We start from the raw sequence: 21,841 nt of genomic DNA on the forward strand, positions 1-21,841 counted from the left end.
AATTAATTTGAATTATTATTTTGTTTTAATAAAAAAACCTATTATATTAATATTTTGTTTTAATAAAAAAACCTATTATTTTAATCAGAGGTTTATAAACATTGATGCATTGATAATATTTATGAAAAAAGCAAACCTTTTTTTTTAGGTAAGGAGGGCTTATCCCCAAAAACACTAGAAACATTGTTCTGTATCTTTAAATTAGGAACATATTTACCAAAACTTAATATACCAAACCAAAATAGATAACTTATCAAAATAATTTGGTATTATTTTAATCAGGGCTTTATTAACATTCATGCATTGAGGATATTTATGCAAAAAGTAAACATCATTCATTCTTTAAATTTGGAAACAGTGACATACATATTTGCATTGAAGAGTAATATACAAAACCAAAACAGACCTAGGTTGCATGCAAAACGTACCCTGGTCATCAATTACATCCAAAATATACCCAGGTAATATGCATAACATCCAAAAAAAATACCCAGGTACTGCCTAATACTGCCTAACATGAAAAACACCAGAATTCAACTAACAATGTTAAACTCCAAAACAACCATATTCCATGTACAACCACTGTAATAGCCAAAATACAGTGGTTCAATGAACAACTTCCAAATAATGTGAAATTAGGATTTTGCTGGTAGGGGTGCTTGATTTGATATAGTTGGCCCATCAGAAGGGTCATGACTAGCATGGGAGGACTTTCTGATTCCAGGAGAGCCCAAGTCAGCAACCTGATATATTAGGAAAAAAGAAAACATACATTAATCCATAAGTTAATTTGAAGAAAAAGGTTGAGAAAATGCAAAAAAAAGAAAAAAAGAAAAAAATGAGGTTGGAAATTGGAGAGATTTCTATTATTGACAGAACCAGAGTATATACACTTGAGCTAATGGCTGTAGCTAAATGTATTCAGTGACATAAGAAGTAAATGATCATAACTAGGTACAACAAAATAGTAACAAATTACTTAACAAAGTTAGAGAGTGCAACTGAGCAACCATATAATCCATACGCACTAATAATCCAAGACAACTGAATATTTATCCCAACAACCATACAAACTCAATACAAACTCAATATGTATCTTAGCAACCATATATTCCATTCCAATTTTTTTAATGCAAACTGAATGAATCAGTATATATGAATGAAGTTCAGACTATTTTCATTGCACTACAAGGTCAACAGTGGAGTACATAACAGGTGTATTGACATATATGAAGTACAATGAAAACTTAGATTTTACGAAAAAGAAATTGCAATTCATCTTGCAATTAAAATAACAATATTGGCAATGCAGCCATGTATAGAACAGTTTTTTCAAGTTGAAACAGTCAGCAACCATATGCAAGAGTATAAAGCCCAATGAGTACCACAAAGTAAATTCAGAAGTAGAGTATCAAACTTTACGCACAGTGTCTATCCGAGTTCAATAAATGATAAATACATGAAGAATGAAAACAATATTAGAATAGCCAAAGAAGTTTAAACCACATCACAACCTTCATGCTTTGCACTAGTACCACAGATTTTACAGAGGAAACAGAAAAAAAAATAGTGAAACTGAAGATGCAACTTGCAGAAAAAGTGCCATATACCTGATTAGTTGGTGACTGACCAACAAAATTTTGCATAAAAAGTGCCATTTGCGATTTCAATGTATCAAACTCTACCATCTTGCCTTTTATAGTGTCTAATTCTCCTTTCAGGGCATCATACTCAGCTTGTGTAGGACCACTTGAAGAACTTGAGGCTGAACTGGTAGATGTTCTACGGATTTGGCTTGGGACCACCCCAAAACCCATGCCTCTAACTCGACCTGGGTGCTCCTTCCCAAACACATGTACAAAAGCCTCCTCTTCGAAATTGGCTTGTTCGATCTCTATAGTTAAATTATCCTAAATAAAGGGCATGAGAACCATGTCAAAGTGTACCTCAAAGCTAGAAATTGATATAAAAAACAAATTACGAGAAATTAATACATTTTTCAGCCTAGCTTCCTCATTGATAAAATTGCCATCTTTTCTCAAGTGAGAAACAGCATACATCTCACCCCTGCTAAATTTGCGCCCTTCTTGTATTTCCTGACAATTGGGATGACACCAAGCCCATTATTTCAATTTTTTTCAGAAGCAAAATAGTCACATCATAAAAGATTAAACATTTAAAAAAAACCATACCAGCTCCCTTTTCCTCCTTGCTATCAACTTTGAGCCAAGTGTATGTGGGATTGTTTGTTTCGCTCTATTTGCAGTATTGATGATACTATACTTCTGCATGATTAATGAAAAAAAAATAACATATTAATTTTGAATACAAGTGACAGCAACCAACAAGTCTATTTTGCAACCTTCATTACCTTTGCCTTCTCACTTGTTTTGTATGTCAAAAAACTTGCCCATTGTTCTCTTGTCATGCCATCAGGGTAAAGATCAAGGTTTTCCTGAAAAGATTTATCTTTCTCATATATCTCATTGGCTAGCCTCCACCTATTGTCTTTCCACTTCTTACCCATGTTGCCCATACAATAATGGTAGTGGTCATCATTATCCATAACGAATATCTTCTGCAAGAGAAAAGTGAGCTGAAAATTATAAATAATAATATAATTACAACAGGAACCTATTTGAAAATCAAAAAACCATTCTGACCTTAATAGTGTTGTGCCAAGCATCATCCTTGTAGAGCTTAGGTACATCAGGCCACCTTACATAACTTATAGGGAATATGTTTGGGTTACATGCAATGTGTCCCAAAAACCCACCGAATAAGCCAGCAGCCTCCCCAACAGGTTGATTGTCTTCATTCCATTCAACAACTACTCTCTTATGAGGAGGAAGTACCAAAAGATCCCGCACACGTAATCTCTCCTCATCAGCCTCTCCATTATCAGCTATCACATTGTTGTTAATGCAATAACAAGATACAAAATATCATATAAGTGAGAATATTTAATCAAGTATATCATTATATAAGAATGCAATACTGCTACATCAGACAGAGTTACCTAACACATCAACAACCCAATACTTGTTGCATGTCCTTTGGGAAGGGTTTCGTAGTCTTGGATTAGAGTCCTGAGATTGATCCCCAACTGATTCAGATTGAGCAACTGCTGGTGTAGGTTGAGCAGTTGAAGATGCAGCATGTGCAGGTGCAGATTGAGCAGAAGGAACTTGTTGGTGGACCACTATATCATGTGGCTGACTATTCAGTTCTTGAGTCGGTAGTTGTGAGTTTATATTGTGTTCTTGTTCATTGCTTGTTAGTTCATTAGCATTGGAGTTTGTCGAGATGGTCCTTTTTGTGAACCTCTTTGTACGTGCCATTGTCCTGCTTAGAGAAATATGTTTGCAGGCATACATATTTTGTTATACAGAACATAAAAATCCCAATACATCAGTAACACCAACAAATATAACATGACAATATGTTTTCTAAAATTTATACGAGTGAAAAACAACATGTTACTTTAACTTTGGCATATTATACCTGCAAAACAGAATGTGCTGGGGATTTTATACATGTTATTTTAATCCAGCATGTACATAGTTTCATTCTGATTAAACTAGTTAAACCAGAATGTACATATATTTTTTCATACAAATAACTTTGATAACCTGTTTATCACAATAACTGATGTAGTGATGTAAACAAAAAACACCACTTTATCTTAAGCACAATACAATATCCAAAAAAATTGTAATCTAAACAAGTTTTTACTGAATTCAGGCAAAGTATTATCATATTTCCATTTCTTCATCCTCGTTTAGATTAACAGGCAGAATTGGATTGTCATCATCCGTGAAAGGTCGTGATAATTGTAAAGGTGTTGTGTCATCCACATCAACATGATCCAAGTTCTGTGATGGAAATTGGCCAGTCCATGTCATAGAGTCTTCACCCATATCATACAAGTCTCTTGGCTTTACATGAACTGGAATGCTCCAACCTTTTTCTTTCTCATCATCAACATAAAACACCATTTGAGCTTCTGAAGCTTTAATATATGGCTCATCATCATCTTTTTCACCAGTATGTATTAGTTTTGAAAAGTTAACTTGCGCAAATCCTAATTTATCTTTCTTTAGCCCTCTTTGAGTAGTGGTATCAGCCCATTGACATTTAAACAAAGCCACTGTGAATAAACCATTGTAATTAATCTCTATGATGTCAATCAATTTCCCATAATAAGGAACCCCCCCACATATCATTTGGCCATCCTTACTACTTGAGTAGCTTCTAGTGTCAAACGTCCCATAAACCCCACTATTTTGTGTTTTCAGGTTATTGTCTCTTTCTAAGGTCCGAAACTTAATGCCATTTACATTATATGCATTAAACCTTCTACCTTGGTAAAATGGACCTTTGGCAAGAGAAAGCATGATAGCTACATCTGATTCCTCAATATTGTTGATATCTAAAATAATCTACACAGACAAATGTAGTAATCATAATGTTTAGAATTTTATATAAATTATTACACTAAAGGTATATCTAATCTGTGCTACATTACTCACTCGTTTGGAGAACCAATCTACAAACTCTCTATGAACCCGCTTATCTATCTCTGCTTGACTTCGAGTAGTCCTCCTTAGTTGCCTCTTAACATCTGTCCTAAATTCCCTAAATAAAAACATCATTTTAAATCTGAAAAACCTAATAACTTAATCAATGACAATAAATTGTTACTCAAATACCTAGGTACTTACTGAAGATATTTTTCAACAAGTGGGCAATTGGTGAGCACATGTCTATGTGCTTGTAATCTTTCCATGTTAGTGAGATTGAAAAACATTGATGCACCAATTGGCTTACCTACTTTGGGAAAAAAATCATCTATGCGCGTTTGAGGCTGTATATCATCATGAGCATCATCAACACGTCTAGGTCGATTCCACCGAGTCTCAATATTGTCCAAGTACCTTGAGCAAAATGTCAAGATCTCTTGCATAAGGTAACCTTCTGCAATTGAACCTTCTGGTTGCGCCTTATTACGAACATATGATTTTAATTGTCCCAAATACCTCTCAATAGGATACATCCACCGATAGTGAACGGGACCTCCAAGCTTAGCTTCATCAGCAAGATGAACAATCAAATGAATCATGACAGTGAAAAACGAAGGGGGAAATAACATTTCCATATGGCATAAGGTTAGCACAACTTGATGTTTTATATTATCCAACTATGTAACGCTCAACACCTTACCACATAGTTGTTTGAAAAATGAGCATAATTCAATTAAAATGCTACATACATTATCAGGCAATGATATTCTCGTAGCCAATGGTAGAAGTTGTTCCATCAATATATGGCAATCATGACTTTTCAACATCCCACTCACTCGCATAGAATCAACATCAATGCACCTTGATATGTTGCTTGCATAACCATCTGGTACAGAGATATTCCGCAAGGTCTTCAGAAAAGCCTTCTTCCCTTGATTGGTCATTGTATACACTGCTAGAGGATATTTTCCACTCTCATTTGGCCAAAGGTCAGGCTTGCAGCCCATTCTTTGTAGATCTCTTCGAGCATTGATATGATCTTTTGATTTTGAGGAATCACTAAGCAATGTGTAAATGATATTGTCGCATACATTCTTCTCAATATGCATCATGTCAAGATTGTGGCGCAATAAATTATGTCTCCAATATGGAAGGTCAAAGAATATGCTCTTCTTTTTCCATTGTTGGGCATTGCCTTGTGCATCACGATCACCAACTCGACACTTTTTCCCTCTTCCGCTAACTTCAGGTTTTCGACCAAAGGTAACATTCACATGTTGAACCTGTTCAAGGATTTCACAACCAGATAATATCCTTGGAGGATTGCGCAGCTCCTGTTTACCGTTAAATCGAACCTTGTTCAATCTAAACCTATGTCTTTGTTGAAGAAAACGTCGATGGCCCATAAAACACCACTTCTTACTATGATAAAGACGAGTAGGTTCAAAGTCAAAGTTGCATACTGGGCATGCTAACCCAGTATGTGTGTTCCACCCAGATAGATTGCCAAGACCAGGAAAATCACTAATTGTCCACATTAAAGCTGCACGTAACTTAAACATGTCACCTGTCGAAGCATCATAAGTATCTATACCTTCATTCCACAGTTCAAGCAACTCTTTCATCAACAGCTGTAAGTACACATCAATATCATTTCCGGGCATTTTTTTGCCAGGTATAATCGTTGAAATAATAAAGGATGTGGACTTCATACACAACCATGGAGGCGTATTGTATGGCATTAGAATAACTGGCCAAACACTGTAACTGGAACTCATATGACCGAATGGATTGAAACCATCGGTAGCCAAACCAAGTCGAACATTGCGTGGGTCTGCTGCAAATGTTGTGTGTAATGAATTAAAATTCTTCCACGCTTCTGAATCTCTGGGATGCCTCATGAAACCATCATTATGACCATCCGTAGCATGCCATTTCATGTCTTCAGCGGTCTTTGTAGACAAGAACAATCTTTGCAAGCGTGGTTTAAGTGGAAAATAACGTACAACTTTGGCAGCCACTTTACGCTTGTTATTTCCATGTTGTGGTTCACCTCCTTTGGTACAAGGTTTCCATCTAGATAAGGTACAAACCTTGCAAAATTGTCTGTCTACATTTTCCTCACCCCAATACAACATACAATTACGTGGACAAGCATGTATCTTCTGGTAATCCAATCCCAACTTCGTAATAGTTTTCTTTGCCTCATAAAATGAAGATGGAATTTGTGCATGATCAAATGCATCGTGTATTAGCTCCAGTATTACACTTGATATGATATAACTTCACAATGAAAGAAAGCTTTGAATATTTCTTACTCCCTTCATACAATGGTTGTTCACCATCTTTGAGTAGTTCGTAAAATTCGTTTGCTCCATAATTTTCTTCATGTCCATTATTGGTCGTATCTACATCGTTATGCTGCTCATCCACCCCAAAAGCATCATTTACCATGTTGCGTATTGGATCCTCATGGACTACGTTGTCTTCCACTCCATGTAATCCATTCTCACTGGCATTACTGCTTTCTCCAATTCGTGACTCTCCGTGAAAAACCCAAAAAGTGTAACCTTCTGGAAATTTTGTGCATAATAAGTGGTCATACACTGTTTCCTTTGGCTGCCACTTTCTAAAACCACAGCGTGAACAAGGGCATAATATCAAACCCTCAGCAGAGCTGTGTCTGACCGCAAAATCAATAAAACCTTGAACGCCTTGTTGATATTCAACAGTGTTTCGTGGTTGTGCAATCCATGATTTATCCATCCACACTGAAAACAACCATATTTTATTGTAAAATGAGGCTGTATAAAACCAATTCCGAATTTCGGTATATGGTCACACAATATGATTTTATGAGTTAAGGTTTAAGGCAAGGCCATTTCATTTTATGTTCGTGTCTTAGGGTGAGGGTTTCTGGTTTGAGTTTGGGCTACTGGGCAGTTCTTACAATCAAGGTGTGTAATTTGGGTTGTGGTAAAGGCATTGGTCATGTGGTTATGAAGCCTAACCTAATGCACCATTATGATGCTAACATAATGCAACCTTATGCTGCCAAACAAATATGGGTGTTATCCAACACACGGGAAAAAGAAAATAAAAATTCTTCCACTGTTATAATTACATCATTGATATAAACATATCAATATTTACGCAACATTTACACAATCATGACAAACATCGAAGCATAGAATTTAATATTTTACAGTGAACAAAAGACATACCAGACAATTCTTCTTTATGTTCCTGTGGTTGACTGAAGAAGATATTTCACAAGAGTAGTATAGAACTGCAACAAAATGAATGAGCCTTTAGCTGAATTATTTTTAGGCAGATTTAAATTAAAATATTTATAATAGCAATAAACTGAAGTCATATACTTAAAAAAAATGATATATTGTTCTTAAAAAAATCATTTAGAGTATACGACAAATCTGTTTTTTTTTCCATATTTTTTTTAAGTACTTCCTCTCAAATCTCAAATTTTTACTTTTTTTTAACAAATATATGACACAACTGATACACCAAAAAAAACACTCGCTTGATAAATTTCAACCCTTCTTAATTTGCAGTCACTCAGTCAAAAAGTTTCGCATTTGGCATTATGCAAACAAACCAAGGTCTTTATTTTAAAAACTGTAGACAGGGCATACAAAACTGAGTTACCTTCAGGTAGATAAGTAAATAACAATAATTCCCAGAGAAACCAAACACCCCTCAAGAAGCTTTCCTTTTCCTGTAAAAACACACAATAATGTCATCAAATGATAAATTTGTAGATCTAAGAGAGTAAATTGGTTTGAAGAGCTGTATTTTTATAAATTTTAATCTATGGCAAATTCTATCACGTAAATTATTAAATTTTGTAACATGCATATATTTATATTTTGTAAAGTTCATTTTCAAATATAGAGTTTATAATAAACCCGACAGACCCAACCTTCATTTTTTCAATTGATTAGATAGATGAGTACATTTACTTGCATTTCAAAGTGGTTCAAGAAAATATGTGGTGTGCCGGCAGGCCTACCAAACAAAAAATATTGTACACATATTTGTGTACAACCTGAATAACAGGTGCGTCTTACATTTGAAGGAAAAACAACGAGCAAGTGAACAAACCTTCAGATTACCCCCAAATTGTTTGAGTCAGAGCTGAGTTCAGAGTTGTATTCAGAAAAATACTATAATTCAGAAAGAAATCAAGGATGCAGGAAAACATAAAAATTATACCAATTGACGAGCAAACGAACATGCACATGAAATGGACATTAAGCAACGAACAACATGTCAAACGCTTTACATTGAAGGAAAATAGATTACGCACCAGTTTAAACCTCGACTGAAGAACCCTTCCAACATTCAAGCTGCACAATAGTTTGGGTCGAAACACAATCCCTTCGCCAAACTTCAAACCCTTACACGAACAAAAAATCCACAATAAATATTTTGAGAGTCAAAATAAACGATAATGAGAGACGGAGAATGAGAGACAGATAAGCAGAGACGGTACCTTCGAACCCTTCGCCGAACTAGGTTGAAAAGAAGATTGGGGCACACAGAGAAAGAGACACTGTGAATGAGAGCTTAGGGCTATGAGGGAACTTTGGGAGAGATTAAGAAATTGGGGTCTTAATCTCCAAGAGGGATATTGCAAAGTTTGCCTCCAATTGGAGTCTAGGGTTCCAGTTAGACACGCATAAAAAATTGCTAAGTGTGGAGTCAATTGTGTATAAGTTAGTCAGAGTAAAGTGTCTTTCACATAGGAGGGAAATGTGGAAGTTGCATAAAAGTTAGTAAGAGGGAAAAAAATTCACTTAGGAGGGAAATTGTCCGCTTCGTCAAAATAAATAATCACCAATTTTAGTCACATTGGAGTATTTTTTACATTATATACAAGTACATAATTAAATATAATGGAAATTAATAAATAAGTTATATATTAATATTTATTTTTGGTAAGCAGTTATATATTAATATTAAATATATCTTATTTTTTTAATTAATTTTATTTTTTTGTTTTCATAATTATGCCGACGTGATTTTATAGTCAATCCAGTAGTGATATTATACATTTTAGTTTTTATAAACCTTAAATCAATAATTTTATTTTTACTTTTTTTGTTTTCATAATGTATATTTTTTAAATAAAATAAAACCGGGAAATATTTTTCATATTATACATTTTAATTGTGATTTTTATTCTTTAATCAAAACCTGCAAATATTGTTTACCAAAAAAAAAACCTGCAAATATTTTTGTTACAAATGTCATTTTCAGAACCTAAAGTCCCGCATCACGATCATTATATTTTTTTATTCTTTATTAGATAATAGTATGTGATTTATTGTTTTTGTATTAAAATATTTAAAAAAATTATCATTTTTTTAGATATTTAAGTATGTTTATAATTTTTTAATATAAATTATAAAATATGATTTTAGTATGTCTCATTCAATCGATGTTTTCACGCTCATTCAGGATGTAGACAATTACATGATTCCATTACAAGCCAGTATTATTTGGTATTATATTCACGGGGAAATAAATATGATATATTCGGTACTCAACATCAGATGAACAGTGGCAGAGATAACTAAAAAAATCATACAGTTCCAAATAAATATTTAATACATAAAGTGAGAAAAATAAATACTCAAGGCATCAAAGAGGTAAGGGATGGACAACTTTCAAAGGCAATGATGTTAAGAATTTCATTAATAATTTATTTATATAATAAATGGCTTTTATTTCAAATATAAAATTATATTTATATATAATCAGTCGAGCCAACAACTACTTATCCACGCCAGTGCCCAGGGAACTTCGCTCGTTTACCTCCTACTAAGATTATAATGGAATGTTGTTGATTTTTGAACACCGAGCCAGTGCTAAGGTGCTCTCTAGCTGACCTCAACGTGGCTTCGCCACTGTAGATGAACGCACTTTGGCGTCAATTTACTCTTCTGTTCATAAAGTTCTTGTTGTTGGTTGACTGTAGTTAAGATACTCGGTCCCGTATAACTACAGTTATAAAAAGTTAGGGCACAAACATCACTCAATGGTGCATATGGAATGGTCTCTCGCAATCATCAATGGTGTAATGTATAATTTTTGTCGAACTATGGGTTTAGGGTTTATTTACTCAAACTACGATTTTTGTATATTAATATCTAATGCACGTGGATCACTCATTCAGTATATAGACAATTTACATGATTCCATTACAAGCCAGTATTATTTGGTATTCTATTTACGGGGAAATAAATATGACATATTTCGGTACTCAACGTCAGATGAACAGTGGCAGAGCTAACTAAAAAAATCATACAGTGCCAAATACAAATTTAATACATAAAGTGAGAAAAATAAATACTCAAGGCATCGAAGAGGTAAGGGATGGACAACTCTCAAAGGCAATGATGTTTTTTAATAATAATTTATTTATATAATAAATGGCTTTTATTCCAAATATAAAATTAGATTTATATATATAATCAGTCGAGCCAACAACTACTTATCCACGCCAGTGCCCAGGGAACTTCGCTCGTTTACCTCCTACTAAGATTATAATGGAATGTTGTTGATTTTTGAACACCGAGCCAGTGCTAAGGTGCTCGCTGACCTCAACGGGGCTTCGCCACTGCAGATGAACGCACTTTGGCGTCAATTTACTCTTCTGTTCATAAAGTTCTTGTTGTTGGTTGACTGTATTTAAGATACTCGGTCCCGTATAACTACAGTTATAAAAAGTTAGGGCACAAACATCACTCAATGGTGCATATGGAATGGTCTCTCGCAATCATCAATGGTGTAATGTATAATTTTTGTCGAACTATGGGTTTAGGGTTTATTTACTCAAACTACGATTTTTGTATATTAATATCTAATGCACGTGGATCACTCATTCAGTATATAGACAATTTACATGATTCCATTACAAGCCAGTATTATTTGGTATTCTATTTACGGGGAAATAAATATGACATATTCGGTACTCAACGTCAGATGAACAGTGGCAGAGCCAACTAAAAAAAATCATACAGTGCCAAATACAAATTTAATACATAAAGTGAGAAAAACAAATACTCAAGGCATGAAAGAGGTAAGGGATGGACAACTCTCAAAGGCAATGATGTTTTTTAATAATAATTTATTTATATAATAAATGGCTTTTATTTTAAATATAAAATTATATTTATATATATAATCAGTCGAGCCAACAACTACTTATCCACGCCAGTGCCCAGGGAACTTCGCTCGTTTACCTCCTACTAAGATTATAATGGAATGTTGGTTGACTGTATTAAAATACTCGGTCCCGTATAACTACAGTTATACAAAAATAGAGCATACTGAGACCTCAATGGTGCATATGGAATGGTCTCTCGCAATCATCAATAGTGTTATGTATATATTTTTTCCAATACAAATATGACATAACTATTTTTAAATACTTAAACTAAGCATAGAGAGGGACTCTCGTAAACAAATAAATTTTCTCTCATCAATTTATATATATATATATTTATTTTTTTTGTTATGCATCAATTTATATTTTTTTATTCAGTGTAAAACTTGTGACTTTTCCATTATGAGCCTTTTTTTCATAAACAACTTTTAAACATGGCCAATTGTTGAGGGAAACAAATTTTGCATCAACATAATTCTATACATCATTGATTAATTATTTTTTATCCGCGTGGCAGTGCAGTTGCCATTTTTTACCGTTGTCCTACAATAATATATTTTGAATAAATTTAAAGTTTGAAATTTAAAGTATAAAAAAATTTAAAATAAAATAACAAAAAAGGGAACGTTGAACTGGAAAAAAATAAAAGTACGTTATTGGTTGGAAATTCATTGCAGCAACTCACAAATATCTACCTCCTTATCCAAGCTAACCTATTATCTCTGTTTTCCCCAAATCACAAAGTACGTTGAACTGCATACCCACTTCTCACCAAAATCAACCTCACTTCTCACCAAAATCTAACCCATACCCACTTCGTCACACTCTCACACTTCACCGCTACATGAACTGCATCGCCTATTTTCATGAGTGGACCTCTAATTCGTTATTACCGTACGGTTTCTTTTGTCACCTCTTGTTCGTTCCATAACACACGGCTGCTCACGATTATTTCACGGTTTTTACCTTTCATCTTCATCTGCCGTGCACGGTTATTTCAGCTTTATCTAATTCACCCGCCTCTGTTTACTGAAACCGCCTCCGACGACTATTCCCCAATCCGACGTCGCAACCGCCTACGTTTCTTGAAATTTTAGGTCGGTCAAGCCCAAACGCCAGAAATTCCGCCTCGGAATACATTTGAACAAAGGCGGTTATGATAAAACGCCACCATGACCGACGGTTTGTGATCCCAAAAGTCGTCGGCCTTCTTAACCGCCCAAAGAACCGCCTGAAAAGTTTCTTCTGAGGCGGTCCACTGTTAACCGCCTAAATTTATCCGACGGCAAATGCCACTTTTCTTGTAGTGATTGTTGTGTTTTTTTTTTCTTTTTAATTAGATACTTTATGATTCAGGAAATTTTTTACTACCAAAGTGATGTCTAAGAGATCTCGAAGGATTAGAAATGGAGTGCGCTTTCACTTTTTAATCTTGTATTATAGTATTTAGTATAAGATGGCTCATCATGTACTTTAAAAGATTACTTGACTAAGAAGTTGCATGCCAACTCAAACTTGAGTACGTAGTTAACGCTAATAGAAGAGTAATTTGACTTAAGTGAACTCCAATGAATTTTAAGTTCATATTCAGACAAAGCCAAGGGTTTAATATATAGTTGATTTACACAGACAATGAGCATTAGAAAACAACAAAAAAGAGAACTCCAAATAATAGTAGACATTACAGTTTCCCTATAACTTTCCAGTTAAGGATAAAGGATATTACATGAGATAAAACAAACACAGAACACCTTAATATATTTTGTAGGTCTCCAAGTTGCTTCCTACATACTGATAATATATACTTATTATACAAGAGTGGCCATTATAAGACACACTTAAAGCTAAACACTGATAATAATATCTAAATCAAAATGCTTGAGGTTTAAATGATCTACCCACACGAGTTTGTGGGTTTCCCATGGGGTAACTCACAATCATTATTCCACCATAACGAGCAGCTACCTCTCTGCTATTCATGGCTGGCTCTTCCATCTCATCGTTTGGAAGTTGAGCTACCCAACGTCCTTGTCTTGCAGGGAATACCCCATTGACTATGGGCCTTCGTGGAGCAGGCGCACTAAAAACTTTTTCTATCAGATAAAAGCCTTCTGAACCGATCTCTCTGATGTCCGTAGGAGGTGCCATAGATTCTAAATAAAACAGTACAAGAGAAACTAGTTTATATGGTAAACTGATGCTTTTTGTGTGTGTGTGTGTGTTATCTTGTTTCTTGCTTTGAAACAAGAGCCGAAACCCCTTTTATATAGATACGAAAGTGGTTCTTAATTTAGCATACGTAAAGAATCATTTCATCAAAAGTGTTGGGTGTGAAAGTCTTTTTAATGGTTTATATTTTTAATGATTTAATCATTTAAAGCGTGTGTTCTGTCTTTCGGACAGAGATGTCCAGCCCAAAAGGCTGGTATGTTTCTCTTGGATCTAGTGTCCTCTTCAAGGTATCTATGAATGAGATATCCTTGAGTCAAGCAGATCACTGTGCACAAAATACTATGATGGCGTTAGCCAATGGGGTGTGTATGCGCACAGTGACAGTATAACAGTAAGAAAGAGAGCGTATTACCTTGTATTTATAGAGGTTACCTGCGGGTAGTGTGGATGGGCCTTTGGTGCATCAGGTAAGGGCTCAAGCCTGCTTGCCATGCTGTCGTATTAAGATTAGTACCATTGATGGATATCTATCCCTTATTAATATCAATTCATATCTTGAATTGCCCCTTGTTGGGCTTATCACTTAATGGACCCCTTATATGAGTCCATAACAGCGTGAATATTATAAAGGCTCAACTTTTGATTTACCTTGTGCTTATTTTAATTTCACTATAAAGTGGCCGGGGCGATAAGGATTGAACTCGTAATTTTGTGGTTAATGAAGCTCTCATACCATGTAAAAAATCAATTCAACCCAACCACTTATATGTGCGGTGGGACCTACAATATTTTTTCATAAAGAAACAATTCAAAGCTCACTTATATTTTTAAAAAATTTGACAAGATTCATTTATTTATTAATAAAATATGATATAAAAAATTAATTTAATCCAAAAGTTTAAATTATGAATATCACACTAATAATATAATATTATATTTTTATGGATTAAAAGCTTATATGATCATCATCAATCATCATAGAGATCATAATTTGGGCTTCTTCTTATTTAATTACTAGTCTTGATTAATGAACGGAATATGTTCAACAATGTCGGAAAGTTGGATAGGAAGTGAAGGTTCTCGTCAAGCACATCATGATCTTCTGGGTTTTATTCAGGCTTAAAGCAGTCTTAAAGGCAGAAAAAGAAAAAATAATATTGGAAGTGGGACGGTGAATCTTATTCCTTCTCTTCTCTCTCTATCTCTTATTTTCTTTTTAACTTTGAATAATTCCTTTTCATTTTTAAGTTGTGGAGGAAAGTATAATTCTTTTGTTGATTCCATATACCACGTTCGCACAACGGGGCTTCAGTTTTGCATTTTAACTTAATAGATTTCTAGTTGTTACTAGAAAAATTTCATAGTTATTATTCATGCTTCCCTTGTTTATCAGTAGGTTACCAAATCCAAATGAATTATAGTGAACTATTTTTTTTTTTTTTGGTATTAGCTTTACTAGTTAATTTTTTTTTTCTCTATTGGATGACATGAATAGATATAGATTGTTTTCTTATCATAAATCTCACTTATAATAATAATAATAATAATAATAATAATAATAATAAAATTCTGTCAAATATGACTGCATTAAAACAGAAAGTCATTAAGCTACTAGAATTGATCCAGTAGTAAAAGATTTGAGTAGGTTGTATTAGGTAATGTATTCAATTCTCACTTCTATTAAAAAAAATAGTCTTTCGACGGGGACTACACCGGACTAGTATATCCGATTCTTCAACATTATTCTCTAGCTTTCTCCCTTCAAACATCTTAGAAAAAGTGCCGCGTGCATACCACTTTAGCTAACTGATTAATCCCTCGAACTAGCTATTTGTATTAAACACAAGATTTCTTCTATCCTCTCCAAATCTTAACTCTCTTACTTACGTAAACACAATGACGCGCATATATAGTTATCATGTCTATGATGTAGTTTGAAAGGAATATGGAGAAAAAAGAAATTCTAGTAACTACTAGCCAGCTAGGGTACTAATAGCGGCATCCCTAGCTAACATGGATTTACAAATTGAAGATGCAAATTTTACTCAAAGGCATAATGGCATGAAATCTAAAATTTATATTACAGCATCATAATGCCGTGTAATGGTCTCCAACCATTTTCTTTGGGTCATGGGTGCCAGTGCAAGTCAATTTTTTTTTTTGTTTATACTTGACAAGGAAGTGGGATATTATTCACGCGATAATTAGAAAATCTGTTTTTTTTTATACATAGAGAAATTAAACATACAACCTATTATGTAATTACTCACATCCCTCACTATTAAGCTTTACTATTAAGCTAATTCTAGTGACTTAGAAAATCCATTTTGTAGTTAGTGTTTTGCTCATGTTGGTATATATATATATGGAAATATTTTGGGCTTAATTGGATAAATCACTCTGTAACTAAGTCCTATTCTTTTTTCATTATACTTCATCCACAGCCTTCAAAGTTTGAGTTTAAACTAGTGTGATATGGAAACGTTTCGCTATTGGTAAGCGTGCTAGAAACGTTTTAGGTTCTCTAAGTAAGAGCGTAACTCTGTTAGAGGGATCATGGTCATTACCAAATCCAAAGTCGTCTTCTTTTGGAACAGTGACCATTGTGCCACTGTTCCCACTCTTATTTATCTAGATGTCACGCACCTGAACTTTTTTCCCAAACTACCACGCGGGCTAGTTCGCTAGGAGTAGTAGCGACCTCGTAATGCTGAGCTGTCAGCTTCATGGTGGTGTCAGAGTTCGCGACTGACGCAGGCGACCTCTGTTGCAATTAATGCCTGACCAGCCAGGCCACGTGGCGTGCATGCAAGAGAGGTCGCGACTGACGCAGGCGACCTCTGTTGCAATTAATGCCTGACCAGCCAGGCCGCGTGGCGTGCATGAGCGAGATAGCTGCCCACGCAGGCGACCTGCGCTCAACGACTACGCCCAACGGCTACATTTTCACCCTATATAAACACCCCCCCTCTCCCTTTCATACGTCTCTCTCTCCCTCTCTCTCTTAATTCTCTCTCTCTCTCTCTCTCTTAATTTCCTTGCTCTCACATTTGGTCTTGAGTCTTCATTTGAGGTTAGTGATGTATCATTTGATTAATTTTTATTTTTTGTTTATTGTTAATTAGTTGTTGTTTAATATATTATATGTAACATAAAATATTAGGGTAGATGACATTTTAATTGTTTTATTATTTTAATTAGTTTAATATTAGTAGTTTAGTAATTACATTTTAATGTTAGTAGTTAAATAACATATTGTTTAATTAATGTATGTAATAAATTGTTTTATATGCGTTATTCATTTATAGGTTTTAGAAGAAGATAATTGTGATGATTAATGTTATGACACATTAGGTTAGATGACATATTATTTATTTTATTATTTGAATTATTCTAATATTAATAGTTTAGTAATTGCATGTTAATTTAAGTAGTTAAATATTTTATAGTTTAATTAATCTATTTAATTTAATTGTTTTATTATTTTAATTAGTTTAATATTAGTAGTTTAGTAATTACATTGTAATGTTAGTAGTTAAATAACATATTGTTTAATTAATGTATGTAATAAATTGTTTTATATGCGTTATTTATTTATAGGTTTTAGGGTAAGATAATTTTTATGATTAATGTTATGACACATTAGGTTAGATGACATATTATTTATTTTATTATTTGAATTATTCTAATATTAATAGTTTAGTAATTGCATGTTAATTTAAGTAGTTAAATATTTTATAGTTTAATTAATCTATTTAAAAAATTATTTTATATGCATTATTTATTAATAGGATTTAGTCAGGTTATATTTTTATATGTTAATGTGTCTATTTATGTAGTTAATAAGTTGTTAATTATGCAATAAATAATAATATTGAATTAAAAAAAATAATTTATTTGTAGGATTGAAAAATAATTGGTGTTAACTTTGAACATTGACTTATATAATATGTATGTTAATGTTATTAGGTGTAGTACTTTTTATTAATGTATAATTTAATAATATTAATTGTTTGATATTATTTATAGTCTTGGCATCTAGGTTAGAAAAGAATTATTTTAATTTTGTTAGATTTTGTATTTACTAAAATTTAGATTATGCAATAATTAAAATAACCGAATTAAATAAAATTAGCGTGTTTTAGGGTTGACAAATAAATGTGACAAAGTCTTTTTACCACAATGTTTGTGTTTATTTAATTATTTTTTAGTAATTAGTATTTAATTTTAGTATTTCTTGATTAGTAATTAATTATGGAGTATAGAATAATTAATTGAACTTTAAAATTAATATATTTATTAATCACACTACAAAAAATTGTGATATTTGTGGAGGTTATTTATTGGAGGTCATTAAACCCTCCAAAAAAATATACAGATTGTGGCACTCGTATTGCACGCCACATCATATTTTTATTTTAGTCAAATTATGTAATTTGTGGGAGGTTTTAACTGCCATAATATTTTTGTAATTTTAAATATTTTTGTAACTTCATAAGTATTAAAAAAAATCGTTTTATTTGACCGCTACAACTTCAATGGCTCTCTTCATACTACTCACTCTTCTACCCCAAAACCAAACACCTATTTTTCTTAGCTCCCTTGCCTCATTCCTTAGCTTCATCTTCTCTCTCTAACCGCAAGAACCCATCGTTCTCCCATTCTCACGTTCGTGGCCCAAACTTTGGATTGGGCTCAGCAAGAAGAAGACAACACTGTCACCGTCGAAGACGAAGAAGAAGAAGGTTTCAATGAAACTGAAGCGGGTCTTTCGGAATGGGAACCCAACGGCAAAGACGCTGAGAGCGGCGAAGAAGTAGAAGGTGATTGATTGTGTTTCCGATTTGGCATTAGGTTTTGCATTTGAATTTTCATATAAAAAAACGTAAGCTGGAGAGATATATTTCTAATTGTGTTTTGTGTATGGATTGTGGACATCATGTTTGATGAAATGTGAAAATGGCAATTTATTTGATGTTTTTACATATTGGATTCTTGTTATTTTCACTGATGAATTATGTATTATCTTATTGTTCAATTTTTATACATGAGAGCTTTTGCTTATATTTTCTCCTTTAAATGAATTGGCTTCTGATTTCTTTGTATGAGGACTTACGTTTCCATCCCTGCGTATGATTTCTTTTGCTTATAAGTTCACATTCTTATTCACTACATTTTTAGATGGTCCCCTCTTTTCTAGATTGGTGTTGGACTTTTTGCACTATTTTCATTGGTGAGAATCATAATCACAACTCTGCTTTACATATATACTGATTATGAGGCTTTTCTTTGCTGTATGTTTAATGAAGTGAGTGTTTTTGCAGGTAGCTACATGATTAAAGGTGAGTTTCGCATTATTGCGAGTCATGGATATAAGCTGGTACGTTCTTTGAGTTCCACCTAAGATATAGGGAACATATCAAGTGGAGGAGTGGTTTATTGTGAGAATGAGAGGAGAAAATCTTTAATATTAGATAGTACGTGAATAGTCAATATTAGAATATAAAGTCACTTGACCCTTTTAATTAAGTGATCACATGACTTTTAAATAACTTCTATTAAAAATGATAGGACACCACACGACTATGGTACAACATATAAAAACTCAAATCTTAATTCAAAGAGAGAATCAATTCTTTAAAAGTTAGCTTGAATCATTGTAGACATAAAATGCTACAAATAGCATTTTAGGGACTGGTGGCTTGCTATTGGAACAAATAGCATCTCTCTATTTAAATCACACACTTCTTTGCATTATCTGTCTTGAAATATGCTTGTGAATAATGTAACTTTTAGTTTTTACAGATGTCAAGGCCAAACCTCACGGGATCTAAATCCAGCTTGAGAGGAGTTAGAATTTATTTTTTGTGCATTTTTGTTTCTGCATTTATTCTGATTAAATGTACATATGATTCCTATTTAATAATAGTTGTATCTTTGCATTTCGAGAGGACACACACACACACACATATAATTAGGGTGTTTGCTCAGTTACATCAAAATTGTATAAATTGATTCCTATTTAATAATAGTTGTATCTTTGCATTTCGAGAGGACACACATATATAATTAGGGAGTTTGCTGAGTTACATCAAAATTGTATAAATTGATTCCTATTTAATAATAGTTGTATCTTTGCATTTCGAGAGGACACACACACATATAATTAGGGAGTTTGCTGAGTCACATCAAAATTGTATAAATTGATTCCTATTTAATAATAGTTGTATCTTTGCATTTCGAGAGGACACACACACGGTATCAAGTTAATATGGTTTCAACTTTGAGCGTGTAGTTAGAGCTTATTTTTGTTTCTTTCCTCACTTAATTTCCTCTTCTTCAGGTTATAAAAGGCATTATTGATTACAAGGCTATGATTACAAGGAAGCACATTGTATGGATTCAGAGGTGGTCCTGCTGGCATTATGAAGTGCAAATACCTTGAACTCACCTTTGATTATATTTATCCTTATAGATATCAGGTCCATTTTTTCTTTTTCATAAGTTTTTGAAACGTAATCGTGCTTTCTTAGCTGAATTTTCGAAATGGTTGTTTTGGATTTATTTGAAATAAAAAAGTTTATTTACCTGTCACCTTGTATTGGTGGAGATGATGACTCAACACACAAATGCATGCCTCCTTGCTGAGAACTTCAGGTTAGTTTTTACGAAATTTTATTTATGGCAGTCTGTGTTCTAGGAAGTTTTGTTAATGAAATGGTGTTTTCATGTCGGTTTATAATTTACCTTCAGTCTTAGAATATAGTGATTATCAGAAAGATCAAATTCTAATTATATATAGTCATCATTTGGATATTAGAAATTATTTTGGAAGTAGTTTATCCATTCAATTGAATAGTACGCTCTTGAGTTTTGAACCCTTAAATGCAATGGCTGGGTTAGGAGTCTTGCTACATATTTGAGATTAGTATTTTTTGAATTTCTTTGAATTAGTTTCTTTTGAAAATACAATGTATATATGATGATCTTCTTCTTCTTTTTTGCATGTCTTACTATTTTACTTTTGCATTGTTCCTTTAATTGTTTAACAGGTTTGTGAGGCCCTCAAATATGAGCGAACAAAGAATAAATAAAATACATTGAAGGAAAGTATGGAAAATTTGGAGTTGATAGGTATACAACTTAATCTGCTTTACCATCCTTAACTGATTCATACTTGTGATCTGATCTTTATACAATCTTCTCGGTTTTCATTTTTATTTTTACTACCAAAAGCAGTCGAACAAGTGCAGGTATATATTATATGTTATGAATTCTTGTAGAGAATTTTCCATATTATGAATTCATAACTAAATTTTTTTTTGGTTCCCCTCAGAATGAACAACAACAAGCGCGGCGTGCTTGCTCGTTTGAAAACCCTGATCAACTCACAGGTACACGTAACTAACACTGCTTTCTCTTCTCTTATTTTGATTGAGACAATTTCTCAAACACCTTGTGACTTTGGACATCTCTTTCTAAACCCAACCTTCTGTTTGGCCTTGAATTCTTTGTTGCAGAGCTTCCACTCTCGTTTGCCCAAAGGAAGAGGACAAGGTAAAGTGTCTCCAGAAATAGACACTTTAAGTGTTTGACTTGAGGTTGTTAACCAGGGGTGTTCAAAATGTCCAAAAGAATCTATACCCTATTCTTGACAGTACTGCAGTGTTGTGACCGTCTGAAACACTATTCGAAGGAGAGCAGACTGAAAGCTGAGAGCAATTTACAATATTCATTTTGTTTTCAAATCCTATGCATAAAAATTGTTGCTTATTTAAAATTGTCACATTATTTTTGGATAGTTTGATGGAGAATAGAACTTTGGAAGGGTTTTGTTAAGTATTTTAGTAATATTACTTCAGATATTCGAATGCTACCATTACGTTTTTGTAGTCTTGCTTCATCTGATGGGGAATGATTCAGTTTCTGTTTATGCTTCTGCTTCTCGTTCTAT

The 21,841-nt window shown here is 33.4% G+C and overlaps 2 protein-coding genes and 2 long non-coding RNA genes across 5 annotated transcripts; 2 read left to right on the forward strand and 2 right to left on the reverse strand.

Moving 5' to 3' along the window:
* Positions 1–635: 635 nt before the first annotated feature.
* Positions 636–3,341, reverse strand: LOC133312179 (uncharacterized). The gene is made up of 7 exons (XM_061513335.1): positions 3,020–3,341; positions 2,664–2,905; positions 2,372–2,578; positions 2,193–2,285; positions 1,995–2,096; positions 1,611–1,910; positions 636–743 (listed from the first exon to the last, which is right to left on the reverse strand). The coding sequence occupies exons 1-7, from the start codon at positions 3,339–3,341 to the stop codon at positions 636–638; spliced, it is 1,374 nt and encodes a 457-aa protein (XP_061369319.1).
* A 414-nt stretch (positions 3,342–3,755) lies between these two features.
* On the reverse strand, positions 3,756–13,863 carry LOC133312180 (uncharacterized). The gene is made up of 7 exons (XM_061513336.1): positions 13,651–13,863; positions 8,190–8,259; positions 6,853–7,294; positions 5,273–6,806; positions 4,725–5,200; positions 4,533–4,638; positions 3,756–4,442 (listed from the first exon to the last, which is right to left on the reverse strand). Exons 1-7 carry the CDS (start codon positions 13,861–13,863, stop codon positions 3,756–3,758), a joined length of 3,528 nt encoding a protein of 1,175 aa, XP_061369320.1.
* Positions 13,864–18,470: 4,607 nt separating this feature from the next.
* Positions 18,471–19,646, forward strand: LOC133312184 (uncharacterized). The gene is made up of 3 exons (XR_009751646.1): positions 18,471–18,710; positions 19,069–19,120; positions 19,212–19,646. It is a non-coding gene; the product is annotated as an uncharacterized LOC133312184 (long non-coding RNA).
* Positions 19,647–20,318: 672 nt separating this feature from the next.
* On the forward strand, positions 20,319–21,711 carry LOC133312201 (uncharacterized). Of its 2 annotated transcripts, XR_009751648.1 has the most exons (5): positions 20,319–20,369; positions 20,467–20,544; positions 20,940–21,021; positions 21,224–21,281; positions 21,408–21,711. It is a non-coding gene; the product is annotated as an uncharacterized LOC133312201 (long non-coding RNA). The 2 variants fall into 2 exon arrangements; XR_009751647.1 differs by lacking the exon at positions 20,319–20,369 and having other exon boundaries at positions 20,377–20,544.
* Positions 21,712–21,841: the final 130 nt, after the last annotated feature.

Source organism: Gastrolobium bilobum, unplaced genomic scaffold (assembly GCF_033153095.1).
Source record: "Gastrolobium bilobum isolate Gb01-03AN ecotype WA unplaced genomic scaffold, APGP_CSIRO_Gbil_v1 utg16099, whole genome shotgun sequence".
NCBI classification, from domain to species: domain Eukaryota; kingdom Viridiplantae; phylum Streptophyta; class Magnoliopsida; order Fabales; family Fabaceae; genus Gastrolobium; species Gastrolobium bilobum.

What these genes read in the sequence shown, in the direction of transcription:
- LOC133312179 (XM_061513335.1), bottom strand. Translation starts at nt 3,341, where the DNA reads ATGGCACGTACAAAGAGGTTCACAAAAAGGACCATCTCGACAAACTCC. An exon ending in CTTGGCACAACACTATTAAG is followed by an intron (nt 2,579 to 2,663) that starts GTCAGAATGGTT and finishes TTTCTCTTGCAG; the next exon opens with AAGATATTCGTTATGGATAA. An exon ending in AGGAAGCTAGGCTGAAAAAT is followed by an intron (nt 1,911 to 1,994) that starts GTATTAATTTCT and finishes CCCTTTATTTAG; the next exon opens with GATAATTTAACTATAGAGAT.
- LOC133312180 (XM_061513336.1), bottom strand. Translation starts at nt 13,863, where the DNA reads ATGGCACCTCCTACGGACATCAGAGAGATCGGTTCAGAAGGCTTTTAT. An exon ending in GTTATGGTGGAATAATGATT is followed by an intron (nt 8,260 to 13,650) that starts GTGAGTTACCCC and finishes GTGTTTTTACAG; the next exon opens with GAAAAGGAAAGCTTCTTGAG. An exon ending in AAAGATGGTGAACAACCATT is followed by an intron (nt 6,807 to 6,852) that starts GTATGAAGGGAG and finishes TTCATTGTGAAG; the next exon opens with TTATATCATATCAAGTGTAA.